The 22,978-nt window shown below is 36.4% G+C and overlaps 1 protein-coding gene across 1 annotated transcript in view; it reads right to left on the bottom strand.

Annotated features, from left to right (window-relative positions):
- RTF1 (RTF1 homolog, Paf1/RNA polymerase II complex component) overlaps positions 1-22,978 on the bottom strand; it is a 49,665-nt gene that overhangs the window by 8,386 nt on the left and 18,301 nt on the right. The window contains exons 3-9 of the mRNA XM_001381179.4: positions 14,456-14,603; positions 13,562-13,766; positions 10,617-10,731; positions 5,962-6,073; positions 5,057-5,192; positions 4,467-4,644; positions 3,833-3,915 (exon numbers count right to left, since the gene is read on the bottom strand). Of these exons, the coding sequence (XP_001381216.1) occupies positions 3,833-3,915; positions 4,467-4,644; positions 5,057-5,192; positions 5,962-6,073; positions 10,617-10,731; positions 13,562-13,766; positions 14,456-14,603 (977 nt within the window). The remainder of the gene's footprint in view (positions 1-3,832; positions 3,916-4,466; positions 4,645-5,056; positions 5,193-5,961; positions 6,074-10,616; positions 10,732-13,561; positions 13,767-14,455; positions 14,604-22,978) is intronic.

The raw sequence follows: 22,978 nt of genomic DNA, 5'->3' as shown, positions 1-22,978 counted from the left end.
GCTTGGACATCCTACTTCAAGAAATCCTAAAAGAAAACTGCCCAGATCTCTTAGAACCAGAGGGCAAAGTAAAAATAGAAAGAATCCACTGGTTACCTTCTTAAAGAAACCTTCAAATGAAAACTCCCAGGAACATCATAGCCAAAATCCAGAGCTTCCAGGTCAAAGGAAAAATACTGCAAGCCACTAGAAAGAAAGAATTCAAGTACCACGGAGCTACAGTTAGGATCACAAACGATTTAGCAGTCACCACTATAAAGGAGCAAAGAACCTGACTGATATTTCAGAAGGCAAAGGATATTCTTGGTTTACAGCCAAGAATAACTTATCCTTCAAAAGTGAACTTAATACTACCAGGTTAAAAATGGATTTTTAATGAAATAGAAGACTTCTATAAGCATTCCTGATGAAAAGATCAGAGCTGCAGAGAAATTTGAATTTCAATCCATAAAAGGTAAAAAGCATGAATGAACAATGGCAAGGAACTAAAAATACAGATAAATTGCTTACATTCGGATTTGGGAGATGATACATGTGTCCCCTCTGAACCGTCTCTTCATTAGGGGTGAGAGAGGGTGGAAGGCCTAGGTGTTGTTATATCCTGATGATCTTAAGAATGGAAAGAGAGGGGAAAAAGAATATACTAGAGGAGGAAAAGGAAATTTATCTCCAATAATCAAAGTGCAAGTAGACAATATGACTTGCCAGTATGTGACAAGCAGCAATCCTGGGATTAGAAGCCAGGTTCTATGATATAAATGTAGAAGGGAGAGTTGACACTTGAAGCCCATTCTCATCTGAACTGGTCAAAAGAAAGCAAGAATACAAATTTACACAGAGAAATACATTTCTGGGTACTAAAATACATTTCACTCAACAGGAAACAAGGAGAGAATGGGAAGAAGGGGGAAGAGGAAAAATTAGGTGAGTAGATTAAAGGAGGGATTTCAAATCCTATATATATAAAACGTTTTTTGAGGTGGCAAAGAATGAAAATCTGAGGGGACACCAATAAAGTGGAGAATGGATGAATAAGTTTCCATAGATAAAATGTAAAGCTAAAGTCTTAGCAGCATAATGACCAAATAGAACTAGTGTTGAAACACATGCTTCCTACCTCCTGACAGAACAGTGAAGGGCGAGACAAATGTTTTTTAGGGTATGATCAATGTGAAAATTTGTTTTGATTGAGCATACATGTTTGCAATGTGTCTTGTTTTTCTTGCATTCCCAATAGGAACTGAGGTAGAGGGAACTAGGAAAGAAAGAAGGCCGATCATCGTTTCTAAAGGCTTCTACCCCACTGAGTAGATCTTCTATTGGAGAATTATAGGAAGACAGGGATAAGAATTACACAAAATTTTAAAAAAATTATGCTTTTAATGTGCATGGATGAATATTTCTATAGTTCTTATGAAAGTCTACGAAATATAGGACTCTTTCTTTGAAGGTATAGAAAAATTTATGAATCTTTGTGATCTTGGTGACTTAGTAAACATAGCAGTTTAGTAATGGCAACCCTAATCTTGCTATTCATTGATCTACTTAGGTTATCTATATCCTAGTCTTGTACAAAAATACTGCTAGTAGCACTGTCTACAATAGCAAAAAATTAAAAACAAATAAGTGCCAAAAAAACTAAGATTAAATAAATTATGGTTTGTGACTGTCACAGGGTATAACAGAACTATAAAAACCGATGAATGTGAAGAATTCAAAGAATGGCAATATTTTAATATAAAGTACATGAAGAAAGAAGAGCATATACATTAATTACAATAATATAATAAAATACCACAACAGCAACTAAACAGAAAAGGAACAAATTCAAAAGGGGTCAAAGAAATAAAGTAGGATGACAGAGTTATTACATTTATGTTGGAATACAAAAAATTTTTTAAGTACTATGAATTTTTGCCCATGAATTCTTTGGAGTCCCTTTGGGTTACCTTGTACATCATTTACCTTTAAAGAGAATGCTTAGTAAGTTTTCTGGGGAAAAGATTTTATTATAAATTCCCACAATTTCTGATTATATGAGTGCCTCAATATATTCTGCTTTTTGAAGAAAAATTTGGCAAGATCTTGATGTATCCTTCCTGACATGTTATCTTTTTTCCCCCCCTGGTAGTTTGAAGAATCTTTTGCCTTGTTCCTATATTCAAGTTTCAGGATAACATGCTTTGAACAAGTTCAATTTTAATTTCTGCTTATAAGTTTTAGAAATTCTTTATATTTACAGAGTTTAACTTGCTTTGGGACAGATAGGTGGTAAAGTGGATATTGGGCCAGGCTAGGAATCAGGAAGACCTAAGTTCAAATACAATCTCAGACTGTCACCTGTGTGACCCTGAGTAAGTCATTTAACTATCTGCCAAAGTTTCCTTATCTGCAAAATGAGCTGGAGAAGGAAATGACAAACCACTCCACTGTCTTTGTCAGTAAAAGCCCCAAATGGGGTCACAAAGAGTTGGACATGACTGAAAAACAACTGAACAAAATAACTTTTTTTTTAATAGTTGCAAGAAAATTTTCCTAAGTAATGTCAATAGTGATCACAATGTTTTCTATAAAAATAAAAACAAAAAACAAACAAACAAATATTCTGGACCACCAAGGAGTCTGACTTTTAAAGATGTAACTTCTTCCTGCATTACTTCAAATCTTTTGCTAGAGGAATTCTTTTCTGAGTTTATTTTCCATTCCCACTTCATAATTTCTTATATGATTTTTAATTATACCCAATGAAAATTTCAAATTCCTTCTTCCCAGGATTCTTTTTTTACCCCCATTTTCTTAGAATTGATATTAAGTATCAATCATACTAAGTATCAAATCTAAGACAGAAGAGCAGCAAGGGCTAGATAGTCTGTGTTAAGTGACTTGCCCAGGGTCCCACAGCTAGAAAGTGTCCACGGCTACAGTTGAATCTAGGTCCTCCTAGCCCTGATGCTCTATCTATACAACCTAACTGCCCCTCCTCCCAAGATTCTTAATTGGATCCAGTGCCTCTCTCTCTCTCCCCTTCTCTTTTCTAAACCCTTACTTTCCTTCTTAGAATCAATAACTATGTATTGGTTCTAAGACAGAAGAGCAGTAAGAGCTAGACAATGAGGGTTAAGTGACTTGTCCAGGATCACGCAGCTAGGAAGTGTCTGAAGTCAAATTTGAACCTAGGACTTCTCATCTCTAGGCCTGGCTCTCAATCTACTGAGCCACCCAGCTTCCCTCTCCAGTTCTCTTTTAATTCCTCTTATCATTTACTTTGGATAAGTTTGATTTTTATCTTGATTCCTTCATTGCACTAGCCATTTTGAGAAGCATTCTCAGGATTTCCTTTTTGCTAAAGCTATTCTGATACCGATACTCAATGTTAACTTCTTGTAACATCTTTTATACTCTCTTAAACAATTTTAAAAACATCAAAATATAGTTGGTTTGCTAATGTATTTTTGATGAGTTTTAATTATCTTATACAAGTTTCTAGCAATTGTTTCTTTTCTGTTCTATTTAATAGGGGACCACATACAAAGAGCTTTACTCTCCTGAGACATTCATTAGTTCTCCATTTTCCTTAGTCTCCTATATTACCTTTAGCCTACTCCACATTAGTTCTTTTTTATGCAGATTGGGAAATAAAACAGGAAAGATTGAGACTTTGAGATAAGCAATGATTTGTAGTCATTTCTGACCTTTACTAATGATTATGTATAAATACTATCCACTATCCCATCTTGAATTCTAACCCCCAATATTAAACAGTAACAACATAACATATGACAAAAAGTACATGACAAAGGAAGTCAAGTTCTCAAGAATCCATTTCTCTTACCTCAACTGTAATCCTTTGTTTGTTCTAGTGCCACCCAGCTGGTAAACCTTGGCTGTTTCCACAACACCAGTGATTTCAGCAACCTACATGAAGAAAACCCCAGTCAAAAATATAAACTTGAGACCCTAAATACCTAATTTTCCTATGGTATACCTTAGAAAGTGGCTACTTGATGCCATTCTTTTTTTTCCCTTTTTAAACATTTTATTTAAACCCATAACCTTTTCTCTGTCAGAAAAGCAGCAAGGCCTAGGCAACTGGAGTAAAGTGATTTGCCCAGAGTGGCACAGCTAGGAAGTATCTGAGGCCAGAAGAGCTGCACTGTGCTACTTAGCTACCTCTCTTAACTCTATTCTGACAGGAACACAGTAGTTTTCTAATACTAAGCAAAAAAAGGAGTCACTGGGATAATGCTGCATAGCTCTTCATTCAAATACCAACAACAACTCATTTCCTATCTTTGGTCTAGAAAGAAATAAAAACCTTTATGTGATGTGGATACCACTTGCCAATTCAAATCACCTTCTTAATCCACTGCATTTGTCCCAATTTTCTTCAAGCAAAAATAATGATCCTTTCCCAATGTTGTGATATTGCCTTGTGACCCCATGAAGTCAAGAAAACAAATGCTCACCCGATAGACAGGTTTACTGTTATGGTTCCCAATGCCAATTCGTACAAAACATCCTGTGACTGTCTTAGCAAAAAAAGGCATGTGACACCATCGTTCCAATTTGTGCCGTGATAATCGCACCCGGTTCAGCTCTTCAGGCAGAGAAACTGGCTGGGACTTTGGAGGAACCTCTTCCTTTCTGGGATGGATAAAGGAGTATTGGATAAAAGTGTTCATTATGATCATGCATTACAGGCAACAAGGTACACTAACTCCCTAAATTTAATTAAACAAAGAAGTGCCTTTTATGTATAACTCCAAGAGTATCCTGAGCAGGAGAAAACAGAAGAAAAAGCAGACTGTTCTAAAGATAGCTGATGATATGATAGTCATAAAAATATACAAACATGTTGACATTATTTAGAATCTGTGATCTTATCTATCCAGGTGGTAAAGGCAAACCCCAGTTCAGGCATACTAAATGCAATGAAGGCCAGACAGTAAGTTCACAGGTGAAACAAGTTTTTCAACTACTAGAAAGCTACTGGATCTTCCACATAATCAGACACACTTGACTAAAACCCATACATCTAAGATAACTGCCCACTTACTCCTCTTCTTCATCAGATGATGTCGTCCGAGATGATCGATCAGTCTTCTCACTGGACTTATCATCCTCTTCCTCCTCTTCGTCATCAGAGTAGACTTCACTTGTTTTTAATGGCTGTTTTTTGGCAAGCAGCTCAGCTGAAAAGAAAATGAGAATCTTTGCTCTCAATGACATAGAATGCTGAAACATCAGTCATTCTTTTAAGAAAATCATAGCGGAAGAAGGGAGTGAAGATGTCTGTTTTGGCCAGCCTGCTACAATTAAAGTTAAGAGGCAAATTCTCAAAATTGTCCAGATTCTGTTACCTCAGATAATGATGTAAGGGCCGCATGGTATTGTGCTAAGGCTGAGGACTATCTACATTAATGAATGTTTAGAAAATGAGTCTTTGGTACCACATTGATTGCCTCATCCCGGTGTCCTTTTACTATCATTCATTCATTCATTCATTCATTCATTCATTCATTCATTCATTTTTAGGCCCTTATCTTCCATCTTGGAATCAATACTGTATATTGGTTCCAAGGCAGAAGAGTGGTAAGGGCTAGGCAATGGGGTTAAGTGACTTGCCCAGGGTCACACAGCTGGGAAGTGTCGGAGGCCAGATTTGAACCTAGGACCTCCCATCTCTAGACCTGACTCTCAATCCACTGAGCTACCCAGCTGCCTGGTGTCCTTTTATTTTTGATGGATTACGAAACTGACCAACAGGTTAGTTAAGGAAAAATATTTCAAGAGTCTTAGGATCATATTTTTTGGGAAAATTTCATTTGGGGTCTAAGGGATCTGAAAAGTAGGGAAATTAAGTAGACTTAAAAGTGATCCTCCTGATTATAAAGTCATAAAGATTCCAGTCCTATACCAAAGTCAATTTCAGGCTGTAAGTCATCACCAACTCTGTCTCACCTGTTCTATTTTTCCGTTTTTCTCTCTCTGCTTTCAATTCTTCCATGGCCTGAGACTTTTTGTCTAGTTTTTCATCCCTCTTGGAACGTCGCTCCTTGTTATGGGACATGACCTAGGAGATTAATGGGATAAATATGCAGTGTCTTTTGCTTTTAAATCAGTAGCTCATTAGATAATTTTCACACAGGACCAATCACATTCCCTTACTTTGTTATGTTGAGTTTATTATTATTTTTAAACTTAAAATTTATCTGAATAGAAAGTACATCTCCATTGAACAAAGTAAAATAATAAAGATTTCTGTTGTAGGTAAACAAGCTATTTTTGTATTCGTGATGTCTAAGCATATTCTAGAATGAAAAAGAAACTTGAATCAGAAAGCTAGCTTAGTACTGACTTGCTGAGTGTTGACAATGTGAAGTATAGACTTGTGTAGGGAATGGAAAAATGGATCTATGTTAGGAGGTCAATGTTTAAAGGGCAGATAATAAGTATTTTAGGCTTTGCAGGCCAAAAAGCAAAATTGGGGATATTATGTAGGAATTTGTATAACAAAAGAAAACAAATCTCCACAGTTTTTATTAACAAAATTAGTGATAATAAAAACTTTTTGTAATACAGGTATACTAATAAGTAGGCTAGAATTCTTTAACATTTTACTTAATTGTGGTTCAAAGACAGTGTTCTCCCCATCATCAAAATTGATTGCCAATGCAGCTCTCTGAGATTTTTTACATATTTTAACTCTGAAAATACCTTTTCAGAGATTGGTACTGCCAAATATTGATACCAACCCATAAGCATGATTTTAACTGCATACATATTCATTGTCTGAAAGTCATTTATAGAATTCTATTAGATTCTTTTTTAAATATTTGTCTTTTATCAAGTCATGACATTGCAAATTAATAACTTCCACTCGAAGGCTAGGTGGAAGATCCTCAATTGAATGGTAAAAAGGTGTGCAAAAGGAAATTTACCCTTTTGCTTTTCAACTATGTGTACCTGGAGTGAGGCCTAAAAGTGAGGATTGTGAGAGGGAAATTACTGGGTAAATTTAGTCATGAGGGTAGAACAGCAGCCAGAAAAATGGAGTCAAGACTATCACAAGTCCAGGAGGGCAGGATGATCCTCTCTGCAATACCCCCTGGACTGGTGCTGCTGGGCGGTGCAGGCAAAATGAAGAGCCATGGTTGGCTCCTGAGATATGACATGTGGGAGTTAGTGGGTGGAGAAGAGATTTGATAAATTGAGGCAAGAGCAGATTTTGGCCTCTTTACTTCTGCGTTTATTGCTGACTGGACTGCTTTGTGAGCGTGGCTAGGAAGGCCCTCATATTGACCATAGATTTAGCATTGCAAACTAAATGGAGCAGTAAGAAAACTATATATCTTTCTCCTATTTTTCCATCCTTTCTCCTACTACTTTTGATTTAATAAAATTATTATTTTATAGCCAGTCTCTTAATTTTAATTCTTTTTTTTTAAATTATATTTTATTTGATCATTTCCAAGCATTATTCATTAAAGACATAGATCATTTTCTTTTCCTCCCCCCCCACCCCCCATAGCCAACACGTAAATCCACTGGGCATTACATGTTTTCTTGATTTGAACCCATTGCTATGTTGATAATATTTGCATTAGAGTGTTCATTTAGAGTCTCTCCTCTGTCATGTCCCCTCAACCGCTGTAGTCAGGCAGTTGCTTTTCCTCAGTGTTTCCACTCCCATAGTTTATCCTTTGCTTATTAATAGTGTTTTTTTCTCCTAGATCCCTGCAGATTGTTCAGGGACATTACACCGCCACTAATGGAGAAGTCCATTACGTTCGATTATACCACAGTGTATTAGTCTCTGTGTACAATGTTCTCCTGGTTCTGCTCCTCTCGCTCTGCATCACTTCCTGGAGGTTGTTCCAGTCTCCATGGAACTTCTCCACCTTATTATTCCTTTTAGCACAATAGTATTCCATCACCAACATATACCACAATTTGCTCAGCTATTCCCCAATTGATGGGCATCCCCTCATTTTCCAGTTTTTGGCCACCACAAAGAGCGCAGCTATGAATATTTTTGTACAAGTCTTTGTGTCCATTATCTCTTTGGGGTACAGACCCAGCAGTGCTATGGCTGGATCTAAGGGTAGATATTCTTTTGTCGCCCTTTGGGCATAGTTCCAAATTGCCCTCCAGAATGGTTGGATCAGTTCACAACTCCACCAGCAATGAATTAATGTCCCTACTTTGCCACATCCCCTCCAGCATTCATTACTTTCCTTTGCTGTCATGTTAGCCAATCTGCTAGGTGTGAGGTGATACCTCAGAGTTGTTTTGATTTGCATCTCTCTGATTATAAGAGATTTAGAACACTTCTTCATGTGCTTATTAATAGTTTGGATTTCTTTATCTGAGAACTGCCTATCCATGTCCCTTGCCCATTTATCAATTGGAGAATGGCTTGATTTTTTGTACAACTGATTTAGCTCTTTATAAATATGAGTAATTAAACCTTTGTCAGAGGTTTCTATGAAGATTTTTTCCCAATTTGTTGTTTCCCTTCTGATTTTAGTTACATTGGTTTTGTTTGTACAAAAGCTTTTTAGTTTGATGTAGTCAAAATTATTTATTTGACATTTTGTGATTCTTTCTATGTCTTGCTTGGTTTTAAAGTCTTTCCCCTCCCAAAGGTCTGACATGTATACTATTCTGTGTTTACCCAATTTACTTATGGTTTCCTTCTTTATGTTTAAGTCACTCACCCATTTTGAATTTATTTTGGTGTAGGGTGTGAGGTGTTGATCTATTCCTAGTCTCTCCCACACTGTCTTCCAATTTTCCCAGCAGTTTTTATCGAATAGTGGATTTTTGTCCCAAAAGCTGGGATCTTTGGGTTTATCGTATACTGTCTTGCTGAGGTCGCTTTCCCCCAGTCTATTCCACTGATCTTCCTTTCTGTTTCTTAGCCAGTACCAAATTGTTTTGATGACTGCTGCTTTGTAAAATAGTTTAAGGTCAGGAACTGCAAGGCCCCCATCATATGTGTTTTTTTTTTCATTATTTCCCTGGATATCCTTGATCTTTTGTTCTTCCAAATGAACTTTGTTATGGTTTTTTCTAAATCAGTGAAGAAGTATTTTGGTAGTTAAATGGGTATGGCACTAAATAGATAAATAAATTTGGGTAGGATGGTCATTTTTATTATATTGGCTCGTCCTATCCATGAGCAGTTAATGTTTTTCCATTTGCTGAAGTCTAGTTTTAGTTGTGTGGCGAGTGTTTTGTAGTTGTGTTCATATAGTTCCTGTGTTTGTCTCGGGAGGTAGATTCCTAGGTATTTTATTTTGTCTAAGGTGATTTTGAATGGGATTTCTCTTTCTAGTTTTTGCTGCTGAGCTGTGTTGGAGATATATAGAAAAGCTGATGACTTATGTGGGTTTATTTTGTATCCTGCAACTTTGCTAAAGTTGTTGATTATTTCAATTAGCTTTTTGGTTGAATCTCTAGGATTCTTTAAGTAGACCATCATGTCATCTGAAAACTTAATTTTAATTCTTACAAAGGATTCTGAAATGTGGAAATTTCTTGTGCACTTGCACAAAAAATGCTACAGGAGCTGTACTTTGAGCTCAAAAAACACATTTATTGCAGAGTTGTGTGAGAATGAAGATCTCATTCTTATTTAATTTTTAACAGTATAGAAAGTGTATAAAGCAGTTCAACATTTCCTTCAAGTCAAACATTAGTTCTCTCATCCAATTGACTTTTGTTGTTGTATATGACTGTGTAATTTTATATTTAATTCATTAAGAAATATTATCAAATCAGAAGCAAAGGCTCATTTCCAAAGCCTTCAGGGTTCAATGACAGTGGCTGAGGGTGGTTCTAGTTCATAAAAAACTTGATTTTGGCCCTCAGCTTAAAAAAACAAACAAAAAACCCCCAGAAAACTTCCTCACCCCTTGCTTCTTTTCTTGTTTTATCATGATGAATATGCACTAGTAACTAAAAAACAACAACAAAATCATAGAATGGCAATCCTCATGGCACTGAAACACAAATATGTCACTTGGATTTGTACCACACTGAGCAACAGTGTGATGCGAGGAAAGTCCCACGTACAATCTGCCACAACTACTCAACTCTACCATTATAGTGCAACAGACAATAAACCAATGAGCGTGGCTATGTTCCAGTGAAGCTTTTCTAAAATGTAAGAATCATTTTTCATTTTTAGGCTACATAAAAACAGGCGATAGACTGGATTTGTTTCACAGGCCATACATAGTTTGCTGACCCCTGAATTTTTGTCATTAAGCCAGGATAAGAAAAAAGTGGGGAAAAACTTGTGCCATCTTATTTGGAGGAAAGGCCAAAATGAAAAGACATATTCTCAAGTTCTAGATTTATCCCATGAAATCCTAAAGGACAATTCCAAAGTCAGAACCTACAATGTATGGGAATGGAAAAACCTCCAAAAGTCTCCAGAGCTGAATGAAACTCAAGATAGAATTAGTATAAAATATTTTCCAGGTTCAAGTGGAACCTAACTCCATGAGCACAACATTAAACTTACTTAATAAAAGTTTTTCAGTGACTGTATTTACACGATAATACAGAAACTTACAGAGGGCACAGAAAGTAAATGAATCTCCTACCTGGGACTCTTGAATCTGTGTAAGTTTTTTCTTTTCTTGTTCTTCTTCTTGTTTTTTCTTTTTTTCTTTCTTTTCTTTTTTCTTAGCCGTTTTTAATTTTTTCTTAATTTCAAATCTGGTAAAAGATATGCAAGGATTTTAAAGAATCTATGTAAATATAGGTAAAGATAATAAAACGTGCTCATGAACTGAAATGCAAACTTTGATACAGGAGAGAAGAGTCTCATAAGTGGTTTGGTCTTTGGAAGAAGGATTTCAAATACCTAACCAAATTAGTGAAAAAGGGGGCTATGTTAAGAGGAAAAAACAAAAACAAAAAACACCTTAAGGAATAAAGAAAAAAATCTCAGTAAACAAAACAATCTTAATCCAGTTCTAGTCCATTCAATACAATGTCACAGACAAGGATATTATGGGCAATACTGAAACCTGGGCAAGTCCTCCCTTGCCTTATCTGAGCTTTAGATTCCTCATTTGTAAAATGAGAGGGTTGAAATGATCTCTAAAGTCTCTTACAATTAAATCAATATCTACGATCCCGTTATTACTGAGGTCAGACCTAAATCTACTTGCCTCAAAATCCTGCCAAGAGATAAAAAATATTTTCCAATTTAATAATGGGGACATGGACTCATCTAAGTATTTGCTAATCAAATTTTAATTTCTATTTTTTAAACCCTATTTAAATTAAATGTGTCTGGGGCAACATCAAAATTTCCTGATTATCTCCACCTGTAGTAGAAACAGTATCATTTGGAAAAAAAAGTATATATAGTCTTTAATGTTTCTATTTATCAGTTCTATACTAAGTATCAATTCCAAGGTAGACCAGCTAGGGCTAGGCAATTGGGATTAGGTGACTTCCCCAGGTTCACACAACTAGGAATTGTCCAAGGCCAAATTTGAATCCAGGTCCTCCTGACTCCAGGCCTGGCTCTCTAGTTACTGAGCCACCTACCTACTGTAGTTTTCTTATCAATTTCTTTTTTCCTTTTTTTTTTAAAGGCAGAAGAGCAGCACAGGCTAGGTAATAGGGGTTAAGTGACTTGTCCAGGGTCATACAGCTAGGAAGTGTCTGAGACCAGATTTGAACCTAGGACCTTCCATATCTAGGTCTGGTTCTTAATCCACTGAGCAACCTAGCTGCTTCCTCTTACCAATTTTCAATTTTACTCTGGTTCTTAAATAACACTGAAAAATGGGCCAAAAGGGCATTTGGTTATTCCACAGATAAGCCACAGGGGAAGTGCCAAATTCAAATTCAAGTATCAGGGCTAAAACTCTAAATTTTAGGAAAGAATATACTTATCTCTTAGAACGTGCACATTTCAAAAGCCAATTTGTAAAAACAAACTGCTGTGAAAAGCTAGTTTTGCTCATTTAAAAATAATTTCACAAAATGTCAAAGGTGGAAAAGATTTCAATGGGCTATATATAGTTTCTGAACACAAATCCCTTCCATAACAAACCTGACATCTTCATTCTAACCTTTGCTTGCAAACTATAAGGGAGAACCTATCATTTCTTGAGATAAATACACCCCATTTTCTGATAGCCCAATATGAAGTTTTTCCTCAGATCAAACTTAAATTTCAACAACTTTTACCCATTGCTCTCAGACAGTTATAATGTTCCTCCTTTCTTTTTTTCTAGGTTCAACATCCCTACTCACTTTGACAGATTCTCATATGGCATGGTCTTAAGGCCTTTCATTATCTTGTTATTTTCCTCTGAATATTTTCCAGTTTGTCAATATCCTTCCCAAAATGCAGTACCATAACTGAACACAACACAATAGATGGGGTCTAACCTGTATAGAGAGTTCATTTCCTTAGAATTGGACCCGAAGCCTCTCAATGCAAGTACACATTATCATTTTTGGCTGCCATATTGAAGCTGCAACTCATTAAAAACCTGCCCTAGATCATTCTTAAATGAACTGCTACTATCTAGCTAAACCTTTGTTAATTTGTACCTGAAGTTGATTTTTCTTATCCAAGTGAACAATTTTGCATTACAATTTTGCAATAGAAAGAATTAAACCTCACCTAAGATTCAGTTAATGTTCTACCCGGTCAAGATTTTTTCAGACACTGCCATCTAACATGTTAGTTATCCCTCAAAAACAGGGGTGCTTCACCTTTTTTGTGTCATGGACCCCTTCTGGCAGTCTAGTGAAGCCTGTAGAACCCTTTCTCAGAATAATGCTTACTATAAAAATTTATAATTGAAGAAAATGCAAAATTTCAGTTAGATAATAGGGAAGTTAAAGATGTAATTTCTTTCCTCATAGAAGTTCACAAACTCCTTGAAATCTATCTTTGGACTTATGGGTTGGCAGAACAACTCCTGCTCAACGTTCCGTATTATCTAAATCTGATAAGCATGTCATCTGTACTGTCACTCAAAATCAATGATAAAATTGTTAAATATTATATGGCCAAGTAGATTCCTAAAATATATTACTGTGCTTCCTTTCATATTCACTTCAAAAGTTCTGGGTTTTAAAGTTTCCTGATACTGGAAAATTAAGATTTTTTTGTCAGTATTTTCTTTAGTAAATCAATCTCTATTCCAAACAGAAGGCTGGCTTTCTGTATACAAACTTTTATGAATATTATTTATAATTGAGGAAAACCAGAAAGGAAGATAAGGAATGAAGCAAAGATGCTATATAATATAGTCCCTCACATGCAGAGAAAGATGAAACCACACCTTTTCCTCCAGAGATACTAAAGGAGTTAATGATTATTAAAGTCAATCAAGGTTCTAGAATCTATCTAACACACGAACTCCAGTAAACATTTAAAGTAGAGCTTGTACAGCCTAAATGCTCCAAAGTAACAGTCACATTTCCAAAGACCAGTTTCTATTTGGGGGTAAGGTTTGAGGGGAGGGGGAAGAAAATGAGAAAAGAGTAAAAGTCACATATCAATAGCCATTACCTTCTCTTAAGCACCTCTCTCTTTTCTATCCTGTTAAATAGTTCCTGTTCTCTCTCCTTCTCTGTCATTTGTTCTAAACGGGCCCTATCTTCTTCGTCTCCCATGAGGTCTTCTCCATATCCATCATGGAACTCCTCATCCTCAGAGGAAGAATCCGAATCTGAGCTGGAGGAGGAACTGTTACTGTCGGAGTCAGACACTTCACCTGAAATGAAATTCTAGATGTTAGGAGTTTAAGATACTTGAATAAAGTTATGAAACCACCCATACATGTAGAGAACATTCATTTGCTAGCCTTTAGCCTGACTATCCAAACAAAAAAATACTCTAGACCATTTCATAGCTCTGGTACCAACTCATATTTACTGCAAAAATTGGAAAGAAAATTTAAACAAAGAACAAAATTGTGTTCTTGATAATCCATAGGCAAAATTCACTAAAATGGAGTAAGGTAAGAAGAGAAAATCTAATTAACCAATATGTAGATGTTTAGCAATTTATCAAGATCAAGTTCGTGCTCATGACTCTTACAAGTAGCAAAATTATTCTGAAGAGAATTTTAAGTTTATTATTCTTGCTTAACAACTGCATACTAAAATCTAGTCTGGCAACTGATTCCTGGAATTGGCTTTGAAAGAAAGAGTTCCAAAAAGTTAATTTTTGTATGGGTGTCACTTAGGGACTTTTTTGTCTCTGTCATGTCTTGAGTAATCAAGAAAAAAGAGCTCAGCTAATACATACTGTCTCACAGAAGACAAGATATGGAAATCCTAACAAACTACAGATAAAATCTTACTCTGTAACATAGGTTGTCCAACTTTATCCTTTAATAACTGTGGCACTTTTATTTAGAGAAATAAAATGACAGCTAGGTCTTATAGACTCCTGTCTTACCTTCTTCGGGGGCTGAACTCTCAGCTGAGCTGTCTTTGTCGGAGCTACCTGAGGAAGCAGCTTTGTTTGTCTGCTTTTTCATTGTTCCCTTCTTCTCTATCTTCCCAGTTTTTCCTTTTTTCTTATTTTTTGAGCCTCCAACTGTCCACTGCAAGGAGATAGGGGAAAAAAATGAAAGGATTCAAATTTTGAAAGGAAGAAAAAAATGTATAGTTTTTACCAAGACAATGAAACATGTACTGAGTACCTGCTATATGCCAAAACACTATGCTAGATCTTGGGAATACAAGAGAAAGAAATGGAATAATTCCTTCAAGAAAGAGCTGAGAAGGAAGTACATTTGAAGTATAGAGACAAAAGCAACGAGACCGAAAATGGAGTGTCATGCGAGAAGAACAAGGCTATGCTGAATGGATTGGAAGTGCTTAAATTAATGTGTGATAAAGGTTTGCTGACATGAAGTGAAATAAACTTTGATAGCAGCCAAAAGTGGAGAAGCTAGAGGACATATGGGACAGGATTGAATAGAAGCTTTTAATATTCAGGGTTGAAAAAGGCGCCAAGGACAGTAGTACTGTAACTTTATACTTGAATAGTATATACATTGTTATATATATATTACCACATGTAATATACACTGCCTCAATTAATTCGTGTAACAGCCCTAAAAGGAAAAGGCAGAGTTTATCTCTATTTTGCAGATGAAAAAACTGAGGGTCAGACAGGAGCCACAAAAACTAAAACCAAACAGTCCCTGCATTCAAGGAATTTCTATTCTATTAGGAGCGCCATGTACAGATAGTATCAGGTTTTGAATTTGTTCTTTGACTTTTCTGATTTAGGGAATCAGGGCAAGGCGGACTCACAACAATCTTGCACTTTGTAGTCCTGGAGTTGTCTGGAGGCTAAGATCACCTGACTCACCCAGTATATATCAGAGACAGGATATGAACCCAATTCTCCTGACTCCAGAGCTTGTTCACCATTTCCTCTATCATGATACTTCTTGAAGATGAAGTAGCTGAAAAAATTTGGAATCTGAAGTCAGAGAAGCTGGGCTCACAGCTGGCCTCTGCTACTAATTATGTCGGAGAAGGGAGAAGGAACTTTATATCTCTAGGTCTCAATTCATCATCTGTAAAATGAGGAAAGAGGTGGGGGCAGCTGGGTAGCTCAGTGGATTGAGAACCAGGCCTAGAGACGGGAGGTCCTAGGTTCAAATCTGGCCTCAGCCATTTCCTAGCTGTGTGACCCTGGGCAAGTCACTTGACCCCCATTGCCTAGCCCTTACCACTCTTCTGCCTTGGAGCCAATACACAGTATTGACTCCAAGACGGAAGGTGAGGGTTTTTAAAAAAAAATGAGGAAAGAGGAGTTCAGACTAGAAAAGGAAAACCCTTTTAAAAACAAAAAAATTGAACTGGAACAACCTCAAGAAATTAATGCAGAGTGAAAGGAGCAGAACCAGGAGAACATTGTACACAGAGACTGATATACTATGGCACAATCAAATGTAATGAACTTCTGTACTAGTAGCAATGTAATGACTCAGGACAATACTGAGGGACCTAGGAGAAGGAACACTATCCACATCCAGAGAAAGAACTGTGGGAGTAGAAATGCAGAAGAAAAACATATGATTGATCACATGGTCGATGGGTATTTGGGGATTTTGACTTTAAATGATCATTCTACTGCAAATATTAATAATATGGAAATAGGTTTAGAATAATGATACATGTACAACTCAGTGGAATTGCTCATCATCTCAGGGAGGGGGGAGGGAAAGAACATGAATCATGTAGTCATGGAAAAAATATTCTAAATTAATTTTAAATAAAAAAATTTCCTTTAAAACAAAATATATACTGTGAATCCCCAGGGTAACTTAAAATGCTACCAACAATATTCTTTTAAATTTATCCATTAAGTGATTCCAATAACTACAATGATAAATTCCCCTAAAGGCACCAAATTAAAATGGACATTATTATAGAATGTTATACTCTGGTGTAGTGTTCAGAACACAAATGAGAGTACGCACATGCACCTTATCTTACTATCTGTTGAAAATCAGTTAGCACTTGAATGTTGAACTCTAGTGGAAGTTTGGAAACAATTTGATGACAGATTGAGAAACTGCAAGAACATGCTGTACTTGGTGAGAAGTGGGTAGAGTTTGACACAATCAATGAATAAACACCAAAATCACTATATGATCATGACAGTTTTGAATTGTTGTACAAGCAAACTTGTAATGCTTAAAACATGAACATGCTTGTCACAGAAGAAAAATATATTTGTAACATAACTGACTCATTTGTTTATTGCTTAAGGAATCATTTAAAAAAAATTTTTAACACAAATTCTTTTGAATATTATCTCCAAACTGTCTGAGAACCAATAAATGGGAACCTCTAGGATGGACAATATCTTAAGAAGTAGCTGGCTCAGTAGATAAGAGCACTGAGCCTGGAATCAGGAAGACCAGAGTTCAAATCAGGACTCAGACACTTCCTAGCTGTGTGACCCTGGGCAAGTCACTTCACCTGTTTGCCTTAAACCACTAGAGAAGGAAATGGCAAACTACTTTAGTATCTTTGCCAAGAAAATCTCATGGATAGTATAGGCAAGCTATGGTCCATGGGGACAAAAAGTTGGATATTACTGAACAACTAAATAAGGACTCATGCACTTCTAAAGTCTATGGTTCTAGGTGGGAAGATCAGGGAAGGCTCAATGGAAGGGCTGGCACTTGCACTAATTCCTGAAAAAGGATAAACATTATGAAAAAGAGATGTGGATGGGAGCATGGGGGTTATTTTTCAAGGACGCTGGCTGTAGTTTGTACCCCAAAGAGATTTTTTAAAATGGGAAAGGATCTATACAAATATACTTATAGCTGCACTTTTTGTGATGGCAAAAAATTGGAAAATGGGGGGGGGTCCCTCGATTGGGGAATGGCTGAATAAACTGTGGTATATGATGGTGATAGAATACTATTGTGCTATAAGGAATGATGAACTGCTTGATTTCTATATGAATTAGAAAGACCTCTATGAACTGAGGCAGAGTGAAATGAGCAGGACCAGGAGCACATTATACATGATAACAGAAACACTGTGGAATGATCAAATGCTTTGCTACTAATAGCAATGCAATGATCCAGGATGACTCTGAGAAACTTATGAAAAGAATATTATCCACAGCTAGAGAAAGAAAGTTGGAGTAGAAATGCAGAAGAAAACATGATTTACCAATTGTTTATATGGGTGTATGATTTGAGGTTTCGATTTTAAAAGATTACTCGATTACAAAAATGAATATTATGGAAAGTAGGTTTTGAATGATAATACATATATAACCCAGTGGTTGTCAGCTCCAGGAGGGGGAAGGGAAAGGGGGAAAGAACATGAATCATGTAACCCTGGAAAAATGTTTTAAAAATAAAAATTATATTTTAATATATTTATATGCTTATTATATATATACATATACATATATATATATATTTTTTTTTTTTTTAAAGGAGAGCTCTGGCTGTAGACAATGAAATGGAGATCAGGTAACAATTAGTTGCCCAGTTCAACTAGAACAGAATTTGTGAAGGGGAACAGTATGAAACAAAGCTGAAATAAGAGTTAGGGATAAGCCTGTGAGGGATCCTGAATGTAAAGTGAAAGAACTGTATAATATCCTAGAGGAAATAGGGAGCCACTTTTTTTTTTAAAAAAAGTTTTTTTTTAAGTTTTAAGGTAGTGATATTACCCAGTTATATCTGTGCCTTAAGAAGATTATTTTTGCAACTCTGTATAAGGATTAGAAAAGGAAGACTGGCAGTAGGAAGGCCAATTAGGAAGCTATTTTAATAGCCCAGAGAATTGGTGATAAGAACTGAAATAAGGTAAGTTGAAAGAAGGCAACAGAAGTAAAAAATCTGGGGCTATTATTGAATGACTTGTCAGCTGACTAAATGTGGGGTGGAGAAGATAAGGCACAAAAATGATTGAACTATATATAAATGGGAGGATGGTGTTACCACCAAGAGAACAATGGAAGTTTAGAGAGGGAAATGACTCTGTTCTAGACATGTTACAGTTATTAAACTTCTGAGAATATAGCTAGAAATGTGCAGCATGAAAGACATTTAGAAAACTGATTAGAACTGGAAGTCATATCCCTAGCAAAGATGAGGGAAGGCATCAATCAAGTGAGTAAAGGAGAGAAGAAAAGGAGCCTCAGTACAAAGCCTTGAGAGACACCTACATTTTGGAGTAAAAGAAATGAACAATAGTCTAGGTGGCAACTAGTTGGCATAGTGGACAAACGCTGGGCCTGAAGTCAGAAAGACCTGAGTTTCAATCTTGCTGTAGATAATTACTATGTGACCTTGGGCAAGTCACTCAACCTCTGGTGACTTTAGTTTCCTCATTAGTAAAATGCAGATCATAACAGATCCAAACTCTTGGGTTGTGAGGACTAAATGAGATGATAACTGTAAAGTACTTAACACAGTGTCTGGACCATAGTAAAGAGCTATATAAATGTTAGCTACTATTATCATTAATCATTATTATTATTTAGCAAAGAAGGTTGGAAAAAATTGGTCATACAGTCAGTAGTAGAACAGTATCCTAGAAACCAAGAGGGGAAGATAAAAGTAGTCAAAAGTGTACAAGAAGAAAGACGAGGAGGAGAGAAGAGAAGATCACCTAGTTTGGCATTTAAGAGAATACTAGAAGACAGTTTTAGAACAGTTATTTTGGAAACCAAATTGCAAGGGGGTTTACAAGTGAGTAAATAATGAGGAACTGGGGGCAGCTACTATATACTATTTCTTCCAAAGAATCTGGCTATGATGAAAGGCAAGAAAGCTAAAAGCTGTGACAAAAATACTGCAGGATCAAGTGAGAGAATAGTAAAAAAAAAGACAGCAGTTTAGGGTAATCAGTACATGGACTTATCAAGGCCAACCCCCCTCCCCCCAATTTTTGTTTGGTATGATCCAAAAGCATAATTGGGATTGGGAGTGGAACATTAAAATAGCTCCCTGAACTCACCATGAGACAGTCCTAAACAGCTGTCTTCCTCATTAAGGTTACTACCCTCTCTACTCTGGATGGAAAAGGCAAGACACGTGGCATAACACTGTTTTGAGGGTTTTGGTTGCCAAGAGAGCCTGAAGTTGGAGGGTAGGAAATGTCTCCAGAGAAGAATCAGCCATCACAGGGTAAGAGGCTAGAGTTCCCAATCTGAAGGAACCGAAAGAAAAAGCAAGTGGCCTACCTACTCAATAGTACATCATTAACAAGTGAAAAGAAAATCTCAAAACAAAACTGAAGGAAAAGGGAGATGCTAATCATAAAAAAAGACAAAACATGTATTGAAACAAACCGAAGGTATCACAAATATTTTATCTATGATATTGCTGATAGTGACCACAAAATCAATGGCCTCTTCCCAGGATTTATCTTCCTAGACCTCTCCTCAGTCTAGGACACACTGATGACCATCTTATCCTTCTGAATATTCTCTTTCTCTGCATTCTATGACAGGGCTCTTTTCTGGTTCTACTACTCCTTTTCTGATTCATAGTCCATGTCTATCAAATGCAAGTATCTAGCAAGGCTATGTCCTGGGTCTTATTCTCCTTTCTTTCTATGCTTATTAGCTAGTGTACGGTCTCTAGGAACTCCCTGGAATTCCTTTCACAAATGTTGAGCATGTACATGTAGGATTTAAATTAATTTTAGGGTAACAGATTCTAATTACACATACTCATGTGTACTGCTAGTCTTCCCCATTTGAAGTAAACTCCTTGCAGGATAGCGGCCGTTTTGTGTCTTTGTATTTCCAGTTCTTAGTACACATAGTTCTTGGAACATAGTAAGGATCTAATCAATGCTGACTGACTGAAGAGGAAGAGAGGTCATATGGATTTATTTTATTAATTTATCTCTCTCTCAACTCTATATCTGTATTTTCAAACGGTCCACCTCACCTAAGTTTATTATTAACTTGAGAGTATAATGGAGGTTCATTTTGGATTAAAACTCCATTTTCAAGGTATGAATCCTAGTATTGCAGAATTTCTTGAACAAAAATGCACCTCATTCATATATTTTGAGATTAATAATTTCCATTTAGTAGTTCTTTTAAGTTTTTCAAAGCACTTTCCTCATCTGATAGATTAAACAACTTCGATAATTCCTATTCCTTAAAAAAAACACAATCCTATTCGTAACTACCCATCAGAGTTTTACTCTTTTGAGTTAGGGGTTTGTATATTTATTGGTGCTTTCAAATTTTTTCTTTCTCTGAAATGGATGGGAAATTGGAGAAGGGTCTAAGGAGTTAATAGATAAATGTTACTTGTTGTTTAGTCATGTCCAACTCTTTGAGATCCCAAGGACTATAAGCATGCCATGAATATCCTCTTTCTCTGCATTTTTGAGACAGGACTCTTTTCTGGCTTCACTGCCCATGGGGTTTTCTTGGCAAAGACAGTGGAATGGTTTGTCATTTTCTTTTCTAATATATTAAGGCAAACAGAAGTTTAAATGACTTGCCTGAGGTCACATGGCTAGGAAGTGTCTGAGTCCTGATTTAAACTCAGATCTTCTTGACTTCAAGCCAAAAGTTCTATTCATAGAGCCACCTAGCAAGCTAAATGTTACTTACTACTGATTGATTCTATTTACAGGAATTTAGTAATTGTTTTAATAATGACTGGGAGAGATAGATCAGAGCTCAGAGGGGGAAGAGGTAGCTGAAATGTAGAAAATTATATCTGGCCTTAAGAGATATCTATAATCTGGTTGGAGAAAAAAGATTAGTATAGATGAAACCCATGATAAAAGGGTAGTATGCCACAAAATGATAAAATGGATGGTATATATAGTTATTATTATGCAAAACACCTGTAATAGGATTTTGTCAGTATCTAGATACTAACACCTCCCTTATCTTGCAATCTTGAAAATCCGGGACTAAGAAGCAAAATTTTTATGAGTGCCAAATTAGATTATCACCTCTAAAAGCTGATATATTTTACTCAGGAGAGACTCTCTCAGATTTCACTCACAGGCCATTCACCTTTCTTTTCAAAAGTTTTAACACACTTCATTATCTGGTCCCCCAGACTATAAACAGATTAAAAACCACCAGTTTGAAGTGAAGTAGGCACACTGATAATAACAAACCATGCCAGCAGACAAGAGATGGAAGACACAGTTAAAAACACAAAAATAATATGTAAGAACTCAAAAAAAGAACAATTCATGAGTATTTTAGGGTTCAGAAAAAAAGCCCTATCTATGGTCTCAATATTTACTCCTGAAACAATGGAAACAAAAAAGTTTTTTTTTTTTATTAAAGGAGTATCAGCTATTGAAAAATGCATATGGCATATTTCATTTATAAATAAGGATAAATGAAGTATTACCTTACATAAAATACTTCTTAAAATTAAAAAGTTGAGTCAACAGAAGAATGGAATATATTAAGTTTTTAGGAACACATTTGCATTCAATGTGTTAATATCAATGATCTAGGTTAAAGTACTTATTCTATGTCAACACTATTGCTACTATTATTCTTAGTAAGTAATGAAATAATGTTCTTTTACTCAGAATGGTCATTAATTTAGATGGAACCTCCTATACCAGTAATGGTGAACCTATGATATGAGTACCAAAGATGGCATGCAGAGGGCTTTCTCTGGGCTCTCTTGCCCCCCACCCCCCTTACTAGAAAGGTAGAGGGATCCTTGCAGACCTGCTCCCTTCCCCCTCTTCACCTGTTCAAAGCATGTGATTGGCTTCCCCTTTCCTCCCCAACACTTGGTCTGGGAGGTGGGGTGGGTGCAGGGCCTGGCACTCCATCTCTAAAAGGTTCATCATCACTGTCCTACACCATCCCTGATCCTTCCCCAATTACATCAAATTACTGAGATTTCACTGAATCTAAAAATGTTGAGGTCAACAACAGAGAACAGGGACAATTAACTAAGGGCCCGTTTAGAACAAATAACAGATTTGAACCCTGAACCTCCTGTCTCTAGACCTGGCTCTCAAACCACTGAGCCACCTAGCTGCCCCCTGAATACCTTGTTTTAACAGAATTTCCTAAGTAAAAAAGTATAGTGTCCCAATTTATGGGGCCTAGAGATAAAAGAGAACTTCTAGGGAATTAATTAGTAAAAAGAATTGCTTTAGGTTTTATTGGGGAAAATAAGGAATGTCATTAAGCATTTATTTCTTCCTTCCTCCAAAGCAGGGGTCCCCAAACTTTTTACACAGGTCAGTTCACTGTCCCTCAGACCACTGGAGGGCCGAACTATTAAAAACATTATGAACAAATCTGTATACCGCTGTCTGGGATAGCAGAGGCTGCAGCCCTGACTGTGATGGGCCTATCACACCTTGTACAGGCCTATCACTGCCACCACTATACTGGGCAGCAATACACACAGAACGGAATCCCCTCCCCCAGATCACCACTCACCATGCTGATGTCTTATAT

Source organism: Monodelphis domestica, chromosome 1 (genome assembly GCF_027887165.1).
Source record: "Monodelphis domestica isolate mMonDom1 chromosome 1, mMonDom1.pri, whole genome shotgun sequence".
Lineage (NCBI taxonomy): Eukaryota > Metazoa > Chordata > Mammalia > Didelphimorphia > Didelphidae > Monodelphis > Monodelphis domestica.
This window is presented reverse-complemented; position numbering and strand designations above follow the sequence as displayed.